At 64.2% G+C, this 16,679-nt stretch overlaps 2 protein-coding genes across 5 annotated transcripts; one reads left to right on the plus strand and one right to left on the minus strand.

Annotated features, from left to right (window-relative positions):
- Window positions 1-233: 233 nt before the first annotated feature.
- F11R (F11 receptor) lies at window positions 234-7,563 on the plus strand. Its single transcript, XM_072358533.1, has 10 exons — window positions 234-694; window positions 3,232-3,288; window positions 3,911-4,024; window positions 4,111-4,254; window positions 5,087-5,289; window positions 5,373-5,475; window positions 6,071-6,175; window positions 6,528-6,537; window positions 6,682-6,730; window positions 7,166-7,563. The coding sequence occupies exons 1-10, from the start codon at window positions 241-243 to the stop codon at window positions 7,199-7,201; spliced, it is 1,275 nt and encodes a 424-aa protein (XP_072214634.1). The 5' UTR covers window positions 234-240; the 3' UTR covers window positions 7,202-7,563.
- A 45-nt stretch (window positions 7,564-7,608) lies between these two features.
- KCNJ10 (potassium inwardly rectifying channel subfamily J member 10) lies at window positions 7,609-15,102 on the minus strand. Of its 4 annotated transcripts, none has more exons than XM_072358519.1 (2): window positions 14,986-15,102; window positions 7,609-10,086 (listed from the first exon to the last, which is right to left on the minus strand). In XM_072358519.1, exon 2 carries the CDS (start codon window positions 10,084-10,086, stop codon window positions 8,950-8,952), a length of 1,137 nt encoding a protein of 378 aa, XP_072214620.1. In that variant the 5' UTR covers window positions 14,986-15,102; the 3' UTR covers window positions 7,609-8,949. The 4 variants fall into 4 exon arrangements, with proteins under 4 accessions (XP_072214620.1, XP_072214619.1, XP_072214621.1 ...); XM_072358518.1 differs by lacking the exon at window positions 14,986-15,102 and adding an exon at window positions 13,411-13,543; XM_072358520.1 differs by lacking the exon at window positions 14,986-15,102 and adding an exon at window positions 11,196-11,296.
- Window positions 15,103-16,679: the final 1,577 nt, after the last annotated feature.

The following is a 16,679-nucleotide window of genomic DNA, read 5'->3' on the forward strand; positions in this document are numbered from 1 at the left end:
TCACCGTGACGTCACCACGTTGTGGCTTTACATGGCTGCCCCGTGTGGCTCTGGGGGCGTGGGGTGTATTGGGAGCACTGGGAGCACTGGGATGGGAGCACTGGGGGCACTGGGAGCACTGGGATGGGAGCACTGGGATGGGAGCACTGGGATGGGAGCACTGGGATGGGAGCACTGGGAGCACTGGGATGGGAGCCCTGGGACCCACTGAGGCCTACTAGGCCTCACGGCCCCGTTTCCATGGCAACTCCCCGTCTCCCCGCCCGGGAAGCGCAGGCGGGACGCAGAGCGCTCCCATTGGTCGAAAGTTACAGCGCTCCCTCTGATTGGCCGGCGCGCCCCGCCCTCTGCGCACCTGTGTCGGGCGCGGTCTCTTTCTCAGCCCATCACGCGCGCTCTTTCTTTGACGTGACGGGCGGCCTGGCCAATGGAGCCGAGCGGGGGGCGGGGCTACCCGCACCTGTCCGAAGGGGCGTCGCCGGGTTGGCCCGTCCCCGAGGAGGCGGGGCGACCCCTCCCCAATCAGCGCGGGGCGGGGGGGGCGGGGCGCACCTGGGCGGGGCGGGGCCGCACCTGGGGCGCGGGGTCAGTGCGGCGGCGGCGGCGATGATGGCGGGCGGGGAGCGGCGGGGCGGCGGGGCGCGGACCGGCCCGAAGGTGCTGCTGTGCGCCGTGCTGCTGCGCGCTGCCGCCCGTGAGTAACGGGGGGGGGTGAAGGGCCGCAGGTGGGAGCGGGGAGCGGCCCCCGGAGCTCCGGTGGCGGCCGCGGGGCTTCGGAGCGGGGAGGACGGGACGGGGATCGCGCCGTTCGGCTGCGGCAGCGATTTGGGGGCGGCGGGTCGGGGGGAGCCGCCGTGGGGACAAAGCCGGGGTGGGAAGGTCCGCACCGCGGGGACACCGATGTGCCGCCCTGTTGTCGTCCCATTGTTGTCCCGTCCCTGTTTATTGTCCCGTCCCTGTTGTCCCGTCCCATTGTCGTCCCGTCCCTGTTTGTTGTCCCATCCCTATTTGTTGTCCCATCCCGTTGCCTGTTGTGGGCACAGCAGCACTTTCCCTTCCCCCCGTGGGGACGCAGCGCTGTGGGGCCATCGTCACCCAACATGGTCACCCAATATCGTCACCCAACATGGTCACCCACCATCATCCCCCCCCCGGTCTCCCACCCCGGTGGTGTCACAGCCGCACTCACTCTGTGCTGTGGAGCCCTGTGTCCCCTCCATCCCGGCCGTGTCCCCCCCGCCCCCATTGCTGCCCCGTCTCTGCCCCCCCCGCAGCTCGGGGTGACGCCGGTGGCCCCGCAGTGACCGCCCCGGGGACGTCCGGCCTGCAGATATGGGGAGAATAACGGCGGAAACGGCTCCACAAACATCCCGTCCTGCCAAGGCCGCCCTCAGCCATGGGACAGCTGGGGGATGGCCATGGGACAGCAATGGGACAGCAATGGGGATGGCCATAGGGACAGCAATGGGACGGCCATGGGGATGGCCATAGGGACAGCAATGGGATGGCCATAGGGACAGCTGGGGGACGGCCATGGGATGGCCATAGGGACAGCAATGGGACAGCCATGGGCAGCCATAGGGACGGCCATGGGGACGGCCATGGGGACGGCCATGGGACAGCTATGGGACAGCAATGGGACGGCCATAGGGATGGCCATAGGGACGGCCATGGGACAGCCCCATCCCGCTGGCAGCCATGAGCAGCCGTGGGTCCCCACTGTGTTAATGTTTACCCAAAGGCCGCAGTTTCGCTTCTCCCCGTGGAGTTCCCCTCCCGTCGTGCCCTGATGGTGACGGTGGTGACGGTGACTCCTTTGTCCCGGGGCGGTGCTGGCATTAACCCCTTCGTGGCCACGGGGGTGTGTGGGGATGGGGCAGCTGTGTCCGGTGTGAGGTGTGACATGGGTCCCCAGCTGGGCTCGTTTGGGGCTGTTTGTGCCCGTTGTCGCCCTCCCCCCCCCCACTGTTCGCTGCCGGCAGCTCCTCCCGCCCCGCTCCGCACTTCCTGACCCCGTTGCTGCTTCCTGCGGCTCCCCATCCCCCCCCCATCCCCCCCCCATCCCATCCCCATCCACCCCCCATCCCACCCCCATCCCACCCCCATCCCACCCCCATCCCCATCCCATCCCCATCCCACCCCCATCCCACCCCCCATCTCACCCCCATCCCACCCCCCTCCCCCCTTTGCTCCCCCCCCCGTTGTTGTCTCGGTGCGGTTCCGTGTCCCCGCGCTGCCCCGGGCGCGGTGGGGGCGGCGCTGGGCGAGTCAGCGGTGACTCAGCGACGCGGGGTCCGACCCGACCCGCAGCGGTGGGTCCCGCAGCCCCGGGGGGTCCCGGCCGCGTTCCGGCCCTTCACGGCACCGGGGGGTGAAAGCGAGAGGGAGGCTGCGCGTGCACACGCGTGCGCGTGCCCGGAGCGCGGGGAGTGGAGCGAAACCGGGAGGGGAGGAGGGAGGGAGGCGGCCGGAGAGACGGGACTTTCCGGCTCCGCTTCGGGTCACCTGCCCCACAGCGTCACCTCCTGCCCCACATCGCCATCTCCTGCCCCACGGCGTCACCTCCTGCCTCACATTGTCACCTCCTGCCCCACATCGCCACCTCCTGCCCCACAGCGTCACCTCCTGCCTCACATTGTCACCTCCTGCCCCACATCGTCACCTCCTGCCCCATGGCGTCACCTCCTGCCCCACATTGTCACCTCCTGCCCCACATTGTCACCTCCTGCCCCACATCGCCACCTCCTGCCCCACATCGCCACCTCCTGCCCCACAGCGTCACCTCCTGCCTCACATTGTCACCTCCTGCCCCACATCGCCACCTCCTGCCCCATGGCGTCACCTCCTGCCCCACATCGCCACCTCCTGCCCCACATTGTCACCTCCTGCCCCACATCGTCACCTCCTGCCCCACATTGTCACCTCCTGCCCCACACCGCCACCTCCTGCCCCACATTGTCACCTCCTGCCCCACAGCGTCACCTCCTGCCCCACACCGCCACCTCCCGGTCACTTTGCCGTCCCGGGAGCCGTGACCCCGTGCTAATAAACCCGCGGGTCAGGAGGTGCCGTTAATCCCCAACCACATCTGGGCACTGATTAACCAGGCCGATAAGGGAACTGATAAGGGAGCTGATAAAGGAGCTGATAACGGGTGGGTGACGCAGAGGGGTCCTCCCCCCCCCCACCTATGGGGACCCCCCCCTCACTCCTCCTCCTCCTCCCCCGCAGTGTCCCTGGTGGGCGCCCAGGTCACCCAGGAGACGAAGGAAGTGCCCGAGAACCAACGTGAGTCACATTCAATGCCCCACGGTCCCATTAACCACCCACTGATCCAACAAGGGCCCATGAGCCCCATGTGAGCCCCTCCGCCTCCACACGTGAACCCCACTGAGCACCCACTGAGCACCCACTGAGCACCCACTGGCCCCACTTGAGCATCCCATGACCCTCCCAAGCCCCTCATGACCCCACAGGAGCACCCCATGATCCCTATGAACCCCATAGGAGCACCCCATGACCCCTATAAGCCCCACAGGAGCACCCCATGAACCCCATGTGAGCACCCCATGACCCCTATGAACCCCACAGGAGCACCCCATGAACCCCATGTGAGCACCCCATGACCCCTATGAACCCCACAGGAGCACCCCATGAACCCCATGTGAGCACCCCATGACCCCTATGAACCCCACAGGAGCACCCCATGAACCCCATGTGAGCACCCCATGACCCCTCCAAGCCCCCCACAACTAACAGGAGCACCCCACCATCCCATATAAGCACCCTGTGCTCCCCCACGAGCCCCCTATAGCCCCCCATGAGCCCCCACACCCCACCCACCCCCCATAACCCACAGTGGGGGGGTTGTGGGCGCCGCTCCCCCCGCTGAGCCCCATCCCTGCTGCAGCCGCCGACATCCCGTGCTCCGCGTATCGCTCCGGCTGGAGGGACGCCCGCATCGAGTGGAAGTTCCAGAAGGGATCATCGCTGCTGCTCTTCTACTACGCAGGGCAGCTCACAGGTACGGCACCGGGCTGTGTCTGTGTGTCTGTCTGTGTGTGTCTGTGTCCATCTGTCCATCCCCCGACCCTCCGTCCCTCCCCGCAGAGCCCTACAAGGACCGCGTCCAGTTCTCCGTCACCTCCATCCGCTTCAGCTCGGTGACGCGGCAGGACACGGGGAAATACATCTGCGAGGTGGTGGGGGATGGATCCCAGATCGCCAAGTCGGAGGTCAACCTCATCGTGCAGGGTGGGTCCCAGCACCCACACAGGTCCCCATGGCCCCATCATCCCCATGTCCCCATCACCCCCATCATCCCCATATCCCCATCATCCCCATCATCCCCATATCCCCATCATCCCCATATCCCCATCATCCCCATATCCCCATCATCCCCATATCCCCATCACCCCCATCATCCCCATGTCCCCATCACCCCCATCATCCCCATATCCCCATCATCCCCATCATCCCCATCATCCCCCATCCCCATATCCCCATCATCCCATCATCCCCATATCCCCATCATCCCCATCATCCCTTCATCCTTCATCCCCATATCCCCATCATTCCCATCATCCCTTCATCCCCCATCTCCATAGCCCCATATCTCCATCATCCCTTCATCCCCCATCCTCATATCACCATATCCCCATCTCCCCATCATCCCCATCATCCCCCATCCCCATATCCCCATATCCCCATCATCCCCCATCCCCATCATCCCTCCATCCCCATATCCCCATCATCCCCATCATCCCTTCATCCCCCATCATCCCCCATCCCCATATCCCCATCATCCCTTCATCCCCTATCCTCATATCCCCATATCCCCTTCATCCCCCACCCCCCACCCCCATATCCCCACCTCCACGTCCCCACCTCCCCAGCAGTGCTGGGCTGCAGGTTCCCATCTTCTTGCCTTGCACCCGCTGCTCTTTGCATCACTGTTTCCCCATAGACCCCTTTGGGGTCCCCCCTCTCCATCCCCCCATACTCTGCCCCATTTGGGGTCCCCCCTCTGTCCCTTCCATGCTGCAATGACGCCCCCCCACACTGACCCTTTGTGGTCCCCCCGCAGTTCCCCCCTCGAAGCCGGTCGTGCACGTTCCCAGCTCGGCCACCATCGGCCGCACGGCGCTGCTGCGCTGCTCGGAGTCGGACGGTTCCCCTCCCCCCACGTTCCGCTGGTACCGGGACGGGATGTTGGTCCCGGCCGACCCCAAGAGCAGCCTCAGCTTCCGCAACTCGTCCTACACTCTGGACTCCAACACCGGGGACCTGGTGAGCGCCGGGGGGGGGAGGGAAACACGTGGGACCCCCGGGGTGTCCCCACCCCCACCCATGGGAGCCTCCATCCCCCACAGACCTTCAACCCCGTCAGCGCCTTCGACACCGGAGACTATTACTGCGAGGCCTCCAACAACGTGGGAACGGCACAGCGCTCCGACACGGCCCGGATGGAAGCCAGTGAGGGATGGGGGGTGTGGGGTGGTGTGGGGTGTTATGGGGTGATGTGGGTGATGTGGGTGCTGTGGGTGATGTAGGTGATATGGGGTGATGTAGGTGCTATGGGGTGATGTAGGTGCTGTGGGGTGATGTAGGTGCTATGGGGTGATGTAGGTGCTGTGGGGTGATGTAGGTGATGTGGGTGATGTAGGTGCTGTGGGGTGATGTAGGTGCTGTGGGTGATGTAGGTGTTATGGGGTGATGTAGGTGCTATGGGGTGATGTAGGTGCTATGGGGTGATGTAGGTGCTGTGGGGTGATGTAGGTGATGTGGGTGATGTAGGTGCTATGGGGTGATGTAGGTGCTGTGGGTGATGTAGGTGTTATGGGGTGATGTAGGTGCTATGGGGTGATGTAGGTGCTATGGGGTGATGTAGGTGCTGTGGGTGATGTAGGTGATGTGGGTGATGTAGGTGTTATGGGGTGATGTAGGTGCTATGGGTGCAATGGGGTGGTGTGGGGTGCCCTGGGTGCCAGCAGGTGATGTAGGTGCTATGGGGTCCCATAGGGTTCTATGGTGTGGCCCCCCCCCTCACGGTGCCTTGCTGTCCCCCCAGGTGAGGTGAACGTGGGCGGCATCGTGGCGGCCGTGGTGGTGCTGCTGATGCTGCTGGGACTCATCGCCTTCGGGGTTTGGTTCGCCTACAGCCGCGGCTACTTCCGTGAGTACAGCCCCATTGTGCCGCCCCACCACCCCATACAGCACCTCGTACAGCATCCCATACAACATCCCATACAGCATCCCACACAGCATCCCATACAGCACCTCGTACAGCACCCCATACAGCACCCCATTCAAAACCCCATTCAAAACCCCATACATGACCCCACTCATCACCCCATAACCCCACATGTCACCCCATAACCCCACTCATTGTCCCACTCATGACCCTATAACCCCACTCACGACCCCATAACCCCACTCATGACTCCACATGTCACCTCATAACCCCACTCATGACCCCATAACCCCCGATGTCCCCCCATAACCCCGCTCTGTCTCTTTCCTTGCAGAGAGAAAAGCGTAAGCTGCTCATTTCCTCATCTCCTCCATCGCAGCCGGTTCCCCCAGGCTGGGACTGGAGCCCCCTGGGGCGGGTCGGCTCATGGTGGGCCCTGGGGGGGGGGGGGGCGGCGGGACCCTCCTGATGGGCTCCTGTTCTTGCAGCACTGCCTCCAAAAAGGTGATTTACAGCCAACCCTCACAGCGCAGCGACGTGAGTATGGGGGGATGTGGGGGGCATCCCCAGGCTGCCATGGGGTGACACTGGTGGCCAAAGGGGTGGGAGGGGACCCCAGGGCCTCCCAGGGGTGTCCCCAGAGCACGGTGAGGTGACGTAACCCAGCTGCCCCCCCCGTCCCAAATGGCATCATCCAAACAGCCGAGTCCTCCCCAAATCCAAACCATCCTGGGACCCGTGGTGCCCAAATCCCATTGTCTGTGTGACAGCGGGGTCCCCCAGCTCCCAAACCCCTTTATCCGTACTGGTTAGGCTGCGGTTGGACTTGATGATCTTCAAGGTCTTTTCCAACCTGGATAATTCTATGATTCTATGATTCTATGATACTGGGGCCCTCCAGCTTCAATCCAAACCGATACTGGGGTCCCCTGCTTTGCCCCCCCCCCCCTTAATGCTGCTCTCTGTCCACAGGGGGAGTTCAAGCAGACGTCATCATTCCTGGTGTGAGCCGGGGGGGCAGTGGACGCCCCCATCGCTGCAGCTCCACGAGCTGAACTATTTGGGGCTGTTTTTTGGGGCTTTTTGGGGCTTTTTTGGGGTTGTTTTTTGGGGATGGGGGGGTTGTTTTAGGTTCGTTTTTTAAAGGATCCCTCGGTGCCTTCCTGACGTCGGTCCCTTTTTGGGGCATCCCGACCCCCCCCCCCCCTTAAAGCGGTGCCTCATTGTGGCCCCCCCCCAACAACCCACAGTTTGAGGTGGCCGTGCATTGGGGGGGGGGTCTGGCACTGCATCCCCATAGGGGCAGAACCCCCCATGGCCTCCTGTGGGGCAGCACTGAGGGGGGGGGGGGGGGAGATGTGGTCCCCATTGCTCCCAGTTGCTGGAAACCAATAAACCATTGTCCTTTATGGAGCTTTTGGGCTGGTTTTTGTAGGGGGGGGGGGGTTGGGACACAGCTCTGTGCCCCCCACTGGCGCTGGGGACCCTGGGACCCCCCCCAGGCCCTTCCAACCATTGGTAGAACCTTTATTAATCCCTTATAAGCCCCCCCACCCCCACATTAAGGACAGGACCCCTCGGCGGCCACGAGGGGGGGAGAAAGCTCTGGTCCCCATGTCTCTATACACATATATATATAATATAGATTAGTGGCACTATATATAGATAAAGGTGTGTACGCATCACCTGGACTCAGTGCAGCAAGGTTTGGGGGGGAAGGCGGCCCCGAGCTGGGGGGGCTCCCTGGGGTGGGGGTTAATAGGGCAGATGCTCTACGTTAGCAGCAGTGACGGGCTCAGGGCCGTGTCCGATTATCGGTGTCACCCCCGTGTCCCCAACCCCACCGGTAAAGGGGGGGGGGCGGGGGGGGCAGCGCGGGGAGGGGGCCCCGGCTCTGGGGGCAGCAGCACTGGGAACGGGGTGGGGGCTCTTCCTCAGTTTCCCCGCTGGGGTGGAGCTGTGCTGCTCCCCCGGGTGGGAAACTGTCACCGAGTGTCCCCAAGGGCTGGAGGTGGCTGTGTGCCCCCATGGGAGCCCCCCCCCGCTCTGGGGACAGCAGCATCGTGTCTCTTGGTGGGGCCGGGGGGGCCGGAGGGCGTTAGCAGAGCGTTATGGGGTGGGACGGGGATGGGGACAACGCTGCCCCCAAGTGGGCTGAGGTGCTCCCAGCTGTGAGTGGGGGTCCGGGCGGCCCCACAGGACGAGCCGGGAGGGGCAGGGATGGGGGCTGAGCTGGTGGCATCTCCCCACTGTGATGGAGGCAAATCCAGCGGCGGCACCTCCAGGGCTGAGCGGGGCAGGAAGATCCAGTGGTGGCGACATGGGTGGCGTCCTCCTGCCGTGACGGTGGCATCATCTCCCTGCCCTGCTGGCATCATCCCTAGGGCTGGTGGTGGCATCCCCAGGGCTGGTGGCATCTCCCCTTGCTGGTGGTGGCATCTCCCTGTGCTGGTGATGGCATCTCCAGAGCTGGTGGCACCTCCAGAGCTGGTGGTGGCATCTCCCCATGCCAATGGTGGCACCTCCAGAGCTGGTGGCACGTCCCCATGCTGGTGATGGCATCCCCACGGCTGGCAGCGTTCTGTCCCCGTGCTGCTGGTACCTGCAGGGCTGGTGGCGTCTCCCCATGCCAATGGTGGCATCTCCAGGGCTGCTGCTGGTGACATCTCCAGAGCTGGCGGCATCTCCCCGCGCCGGTGCCGCGGTCCCCATTGCCGGCGGTGGCTGCCGGCGGCCGCCCCGGTTGCGTTGTCAGCTCAGACGTTGCTGATGCGGACGCTGAGCGGGGCTCCCTCGCGCTCCGCCGCCTCCCGCAGCGTCTCCTCCAGCTTCACCTTCTCGGGGTCCCCGAACCGCACGGTGTCGCGGACGCAACATGGCGCCGCCACCTTCACCACCTGGTCGAAGAGGCTGAAATCCGCCACGTATTTCCCGCTGGCCGACAGCGAGATGGCCGGGGTGAACTCGTAGCCCCAGAGGATCTCCTCGGGCAGGTAGGAGGTGCGCACCTGGCACGTGGCGCTGGTGGACTCCACGGTGCCGCTGAGGATGACCACCAGCTCAAAGTCCCCCTCGCCCGCCCGCAGCGCCGCGTCGCGGAAGGGGCTGGCGTCGTCCACCACGTGGTAGAAGGTGAGCGGCAGGATGAGGAAGGGGCTGTCGGACGACGTGTCCACCTGGAAGTCCACGTTGAGCTGGTTGAGCCGCACGCTCTCGCCCTCCTTGGTCAGGTGTGTCTGCAGCAGTTTGCCAGTCACCTGGCAGCCGATCAGGAGGCTCTTGCGCATGTTGGCCACGCGGATCATCAGGCACGTCTTGCCGTCGTGCTGCGCCACCACGGCGTTCTGGCTGAACTTGATGGTCTCGGCTCGTTTCTTGGGCCGCGCGATCTTGGCCAGGAAGGTGCCGGTGATGAAGATCTCCATGATGGTGGTGAGCACCAGCTGCGTGATGAGCAGCACGATGGCCAGCGGGCACTCCTCGCTGATGTAGCGGAAGCCGTAACCGATGGTGGTCTGGGACTCCAGGGAGAAGAGGAAGGCCCCGGTCAGCGTGTGGACCTGCATGACGCACGGCGTGTGATTGGCCGGCGGCTCGAACTCCAGCAGGTCGCCGTGCACCGCCGCCACCAGGTACCAAACGACGCCGAACGCAAACCAGGTGCCGGCGAAGGTGGCGGAGAAGAGGAGCAGCTTGTAGCGCCACTGCATGTCGATGAAGGTGGTCCACAGGTCCTTGAGGTACAGGAAGCGCTTGTCGGCGATGTGCTCCATGCGCACGTTGCTGCGGCCATCCTTGGTCATGACGCGGCGCCGGCGCAGCGCCGTGCCGATCAGCGGGCGGCTGTCGGTCTGCGTGGTCTGGCTGTAGTACACCTTGGTGGCCGACGTCATCTGGGGGGGTCGGATGGGAACAGGGTGAGGTGACGAGGGAGGGGGAAGAGGGGAGAAACCCAGAAGGGGGTTGGGAGGAGATTGGAAGGATGGAGAAGAGCGAAGGATTGAGGTGATGGGTTGGAGGAAGAAGAATGAAGGATGGATGGATTGGATGGATGGAGAAGTGGGTGGGTGGAGGAGGACTGGATGGATGGATGGATGGATGGATGGATGGATGGATGATGGATGGATGATGGATGATGGATGGATGGATGGATGATGGATGGATGGATGGATGGATGATGGATGATGGATGGATGGATGGATGGATGGATGGATGGATGATGGATGGATGGATGGATGGATGGATGGATGATGGATGGATGGATGGATGGATGGATGGATGGATGGATGGATGATGGATGGATGGATGGATGGATGATGGATGGATGGATGGATGGATGGATTGATGGACAGGATGACAGACAGGTGGGTACAATGAATGAAGGGTGGATGGATGGGGTGTGGAGGGGGCAGAGAGGATGGATCCGGTGGGTGGAGGTGGACGGGGTGTGGTGCTGGGATGGGAGTGGGGGCAGAGGGGGATGACAGCACTGGGTGCTCTGTGGGCACTATGGGGAGCTGTCCCAGCGCCGTCCCAGCGGTGAGGGACGTGTGGCACCTCAGGGACTCCTGCACTCCTGCAGCATCTGTCCATCTGTCTGTCTGTCCATCCCTCCTTCAGCCCAGCCCTCTATTGGCACATCCATCCCAACACCCGACTGTCTTCCTGTCCACCCACACCTCCACCATCACTGTTCATCCCCCCCTTTGTCCATCTGTCTGTCCACCCCCATCCAACGCATCGCCCCCATCCGTCCATCCGTCCATCCGTCCATCTGTCCAACCATCTGCCGACCCAGACACAACCCACCCCCTCCATCCACCTGTCTGTCCATCCATCCATCCACCTGCACATCAGACTGCCTGTCCATCCATCCCTCTATCCCTTCTCCATCGGTCCATCTGTCCATCCACCTCCACCCAATCCACCTCCACCCTCCCTTCCCCTGTCCGTCCGTCCATCCCTTGTCCATCTGGCTGCCCATCCATCTGCTCCCCCCTACCTTTGCCTGCCCACACGCGCCTGTCTGTGCGTCCGTCCCTCCTTTAATACTCTCACCCTTCACCTGTCTGTCCGTCCGTCCCTCCTTCCTCCCTCCCTCCCCGTCCCCAGCTGCGCCCCCACCACCTCCATGGGGGCAGGACCTGGGGAGAGGGGGGGGGGGGGGACGGGACAGAATGAGGCCGGGAGGAAGAGGAAGGAGGGGATGAATGGGAGGTGACAAATGGTCGGTGGCAGCGCTTCCGTCCCGTCCCCGTCCTTGTCCCCGCCGCGCTCCCCGCGGCACAGAGGGGCCCTTTCAGCCCACGCCAGCGTTTGGCCCCACTGCAGGGCACGGTGCCGGGGACGCGGTGCCGCCATGGGGGGTCCCCTTGGAGCCCGTTGGTGCCGCGTTGGCCAAAGAAGGGGGAGGTGGGGGGGGCTCGGACAGCCGGGTGGCACCGCGCTGCCCCGCCGGGTCACCCCCTGCTGCGGACACAGAGCGGGGACGGGGGCGCAGCGGGGACCTCAGCCCTGGACCGCGCCACCGTGTCCCCAAAGCCACCGTGTCCCCAAAGCCACCTCCTGTCCCCAACGCCACCTCCTGTCCCCCCCAGGTCACCACGCATCCCTACCCCACCTCTGTGGGGTCCCCATAGCCCCTTTCCCCAACCCCAAAGCACTGCTGTACCCCATTGGCTGCACCCCAACGCCCCCCCCCCCGGGGGTCCCTGCGCCCCACCCCTCTCCCACACACCTCTTAGGGTCCCCAAACCCCTTCAGGACCCCCATCCCCCTCATCCAACCCCATAGGACCCCCGTACCCACTTGGCTGCACCCCAACACCCCTCTTTGTGCTTCCTGCACTATTTCCCCCTCTAACTCCCCTTCCCCCCCCCCCCCCCGGACCGCCCTACTGCCACCCTACATGTCCCCGACACGGGCTGTGACATGGCACCGCTTGTTCCCCGCTCACGTACGGTGCCGTGGGGCACAGCTCGGAGCCCGGCTCAGTTACCCATTAACTCCAACCCCATAACTCTCCTCCTGCCTCACCTCCCCCTTCCCATATCCCATATCCCATAGGGATGCACCTCCCCCCCCCCCCCCCCCCATTTTTTTGCTGTGTCCCATTGGCATGGGGTGCTCAGGACCCCCATACTCAGTGACCATAAACCCGAGGGCTGTGGGTGTCCCTATTTGCAGTCCCTGAGACCCTATAAGGCATTGGGGTGCCCAGGACACCTACATGGAGGTTATGGGGTGCCAAGGACTCCTACATATATATATATGGGGTCTCTAGACCCCTATGGGAGGGTATTGGGGTGCTCAGGAATCCATATATGTGACTCCCAGCCCCAGGACTGATTGTGCCCCTAATTATGGTCCCTGGGACCCTATAGAGAATTGGGAGCCCAGGACACCTATGATTATGGGTTATTCAGGATTCCTATTGGAGTTGGAGATATGGGATCCGGGAGATCCCTGTGCCCACATTATGGGTTATATAGGAGATATAGGATCCCCAGGACCCCCATGTAGATGTTATAGGGTGCTCAGGACCCCCAAGTAACAGATACGGGATGGGGATGGCAGCAATGGGGACGCTATGAAGTTGCTCCCATAGGGCTGTTGGGGGGGTGGGGGGGGGATGTGCAAGGGCGGGCGGAGAAGGGGGGGGACACGGGGACAGTGGGGCCATTGTGCGCCCCGGAGGAGCGGCCTCAATGGGGCACAATGGGGCTTTGATGAAGCGCTTCGTTAAGATTCAGAGCCATGTGCCCACTGTCCGTGTCCCCCCCCCATCCCCCTGTCACCTCCTTCCCCCCCCCCCCCCCGCCACCAGGTCCCCTGCCCTTGTCCTGGGACCCCCACGTTGCCCCCAGGTTTTGGCACAGCTGTAGGGTCGCTGGGGCTGGGGGGAGTCGGGGGGTCTGTGGGGTTATGGGTTCCCTGGGGACTGGGGAGGAGGGGGGAGCTCCATGGGATTGAGGAGGGGTCCATGGGGTTGGAGGTGTGCATGAGGTTGAGGGGTCCTTGGTGTTGGGGGGTCTGTGGGGTACCTGGTGTTCAGGGGGGTCTCTGAGGTTGGGGGGTCCCTGGGGTGGAGGAGTCCAAGAAATTGGGGAGCTCTGAGGGTGGGGGGTCCCTGGGGGAGGAGGAGTCCATGAGGTTGGGCTCCCTGGGGTTAAGGGCTCCCTGGGGTTAAGGGCTCCCTGGGGTTAAGGGGTCCCTACGGTCGGGGGGTTCTTGAGCTGGGGGTCCATGGGGCCGGCGAGTCCATGGGGTTGTTGTGCCTATGGGAGATGGCGGTGCCAGTGCCGATGGGGCAGATAAGGGCAGCAGGGACAGCGTGGCCCCGATACGCCGCAGAGAGTCCACAGCACCGGAAATACGGCCTCGTTATCCCCAACCCCAATTAACTGCAGCCAATTAACTCGAGTCACCCACACTCCATAGCCCAGACCTGGTCAACTGCAAGCCATAACCCACAGCGGATAACCCATAGCTGATAACCCACACCTGGATAATCCACAACCCATAACCCATAGCTGATAACCCACACCTGGATAATCCACAACCCATAACCCATAGCTGATAACCCACACCTGGATAATCCACAACTCATAACCCATAGCTGATAACCCACACCTGGATAACCCACAACTCATAACCCATAGCTGATAACCCACAGCTGATAACCCACAACCCATAACCCATAGCTGATAACCCACACCTGGATAACCCACAACCCATAACCCTCAGCTGATAACCCATAGCTGATAACCCATGCCTGAGATAATCCACAGCCAATAACCCACACCCGATAATCCACACCCCATAACCCACTCCCCATTCCCACCCTCCCACCCCCCTTCTGCCCCCCCGGCCTGACCCCACAGCGCCATTCATCTGGCACAGCCAATCTGCTGCCCCACTAATCCCAACCCGGTTCATCCGGCCTGCCCAACCCGCAGCCCCGCTCACCCAGGTAACTCAGCTGTGGTTTGGCTCCCAGTTAATCCCACACACCCAACCTGCAGCCCAGGTAACCCACAGCCTGGTTAGTTACAGCCTGGTTAGTTACAGCCTGGTTAGTTACAGCCTGGCTAACCACATCTTAGTTAACCCACAGCTGAGTTAACTCACAGCCTGGTTAACTCATATCTTAGTCAACCCATAGCCTGGTTAACCCACAGACCAGGAAAGTCATAGCCTGGTTATCCCATAGCCTGGTTATCCCATAGCCTGGTTAACCCGTAGCTCAGTTAACCCATAGCTCAGTTAACCATACCCTGGAGGTAAGGGGCAATGAGGCTGTGGAGATGTGGGGTTAAGGGACTGTCTGGATATGGGGCCATGGGGGACACGGGGACACAGCAATGGGGAATATGGGGGTGGGGGACACGGAGACACGGAGCTGAGGGACGTGGGATGGGGACATGGGGACATCGGGGATGGGGTGAGAGGGGGATGTGGGGACACTGGGAGGTGGAGAAGGGGACTGTGAGGGTGTGGGGTCAGAGGACATGATGACATTGGGGACATGGGGACGTGGGGATGGGGGACATGGAGATGGGGAACGTGAGGAGGTGGGGTCAGAGGACACGGGGACGTGGATGTGGGGCTGGGGGACGTGGGGACGCAGAAACACGGACATGGGGTGATGGGGACACCAAGGGGCTGGGGACACTGACAGAGCCCCGTCTGCTCCAGGAGGGGCACGCAGCCCCCCCCCACTACGGGGCCTTTTTGGGGTGGGGGGGCTCAGGGGTCCGCGCCCACCCCCCCAGCACCACGCAGCCCCTTACCTTCGCTGTGGGGCCGCGGGGGGTGCGTGGCCGCGCTCAGCCCTCCCGCTGCCGCCGTGTCCCCATATGGGTTTGATGGGACGGGGCCCGGCTGGCACCGATTGGAGGGAACGGGGAGGGGGGCCCACGCGCGGGGGGGTGGGGGGGGCGTGGGGAGGAGCCGGCGTGGGGCGGCGAGGGGGGGGTGGGGGGGTTAATGGGGTGGAAAACGAGCCCGGGGCGGGTCACGTTACCGGCTGTGGGGCGGGTGGGGGGGGGGGGGGAGGGCGGGCACGGAGCGCCCCCACACCTCGATCTGGGGGGAGGCACCCACGCGTGTTTCACAGGGGGTCGCTGGGAGCCCACGGCGGGTGCTGGGACCACGCTTCGGGGTTGGGGTCGTGGGCAGAGGTCACCTCCGTGCGCGTGTCCATCCCCCCCATTGTCTGTGCGTGGGGATGGGGCGCAGCTCCCCACTGTCCCGCTCGTCTTTCGCGTGGGGGGCCGGAGTGAGGAGGTGGGACCCCACCGGGGGGTTCTGGGACCCCGCTGCGCTTTTGGGGTCACGTTCGGAGCTGATCCCGGGCGTGTCCGTCCCCTCCCCATAGGATCCTGTGCGGGGTGGGGGGGTGCGTGGGGCTGCGTGTCCGTGGGCTCGTGGGGCCGTGGCCGCGTTCCGCCCCCCCCACACGCACAGAGCTCCGCTGTTCCCGGCGCGGTTCCCCCGTGGCCGCGGCACAAAGAGCCTTTGTTCACCCGTGGGGGGGCGGAGGGGAGGGGAGGGGCTACGGGCGGCCCTGGGGCTTCTGAGGGGGGGGGGTATGAGAGGGGAGTTGAGGGGTCTCGCGTGGGGTCGAGTCACGCGTGGGGGATTTGGGGATGCGGAGATGGGGAGGTCAGGGTAACCCCCACCGCCCCCTGCCCATCAGTGGGGGGAGGCACAGGGAGGTACCAGGTAAGGGGGCGTCCTGCTGCCCCATATACCCCCATGGCCCCACACAACCCCCGGGGTCTCTGCACGCCCCCCCCCCACAACTGCAGCACTGCCCCTCTGTGCGACCCCCCGCCCAGCTCAGACTGGAGGGATGGAGATGGACTGGGACAGAAGGATGGGGGCGCTGGGAGGGACTGGGGGGACTGGGACAGAATAAGAGGCAGCACGGCGACGGACTGGGATGGACTGGGATGTACTGGGATGGACGGGGATGGACTGGGGTGGACTGTGATGGATGGGGATGGATGGGGATGGACTGGGATGGACTGGGATGGACGGGGATGTACTGGGATGGACGGGGAGTTCGGGGGGGGGGAGGCAGAACGAGGCCGAGGGGGGCGGGGCCTCAGAGAAGGCCACGCCCCGACGATCAAACCACGCCCCCAATCAGACCACGCCCCCCGCAGCAGCCCGGTTCGCCTCGTGCCACGCCCCGCCCGCAAAGCCCCGCCCCCTTTCAGCCAGACCACGCCTCCATCCCGCAGGCCACGCCCCCTCCTCATGTCCACGTGTCCTTACGGTCACGTTCCCGCCTCCCACCCGGCGGTGGGGGGCACTGCCGGAACGGGGGGGGGGGTCCGGGCCCTGCGCCGCGATCCCCCGTGGGGCCGTGGGCGGTGCGAGGGGGCGGGGGGCGCAGCGCTGTTTGTTCAGCTGTGGGGCGGGGGGGGGGATGGAGGGACACGGGGGGATCCACGGGCACAACCCCGCGTGGGGGAGA

This window comes from Excalfactoria chinensis, chromosome 31 (assembly GCF_039878825.1).
Source record: "Excalfactoria chinensis isolate bCotChi1 chromosome 31, bCotChi1.hap2, whole genome shotgun sequence".
In the NCBI taxonomy this organism is placed as follows: Eukaryota; Metazoa; Chordata; class Aves; order Galliformes; family Phasianidae; genus Excalfactoria; species Excalfactoria chinensis.

What these genes read in the sequence shown, in the direction of transcription:
- F11R (XM_072358533.1), top strand. Translation starts at nt 241, where the DNA reads ATGGCAACTCCCCGTCTCCCCGCCCGGGAAGCGCAGGCGGGACGCAGA. An exon ending in GGTCAACCTCATCGTGCAGG is followed by an intron (nt 4,255 to 5,086) that starts GTGGGTCCCAGC and finishes GTCCCCCCGCAG; the next exon opens with TTCCCCCCTCGAAGCCGGTC. An exon ending in CACGGCCCGGATGGAAGCCA is followed by an intron (nt 5,476 to 6,070) that starts GTGAGGGATGGG and finishes CTGTCCCCCCAG; the next exon opens with GTGAGGTGAACGTGGGCGGC.
- KCNJ10 (XM_072358518.1), bottom strand. Translation starts at nt 13,440, where the DNA reads ATGGACCCCCAGCTCAAGAACCCCCCGACC. An exon ending in AGCTCAAGAACCCCCCGACC is followed by an intron (nt 10,087 to 13,410) that starts GTAGGGACCCCT and finishes CGACCCCCCCAG; the next exon opens with ATGACGTCGGCCACCAAGGT.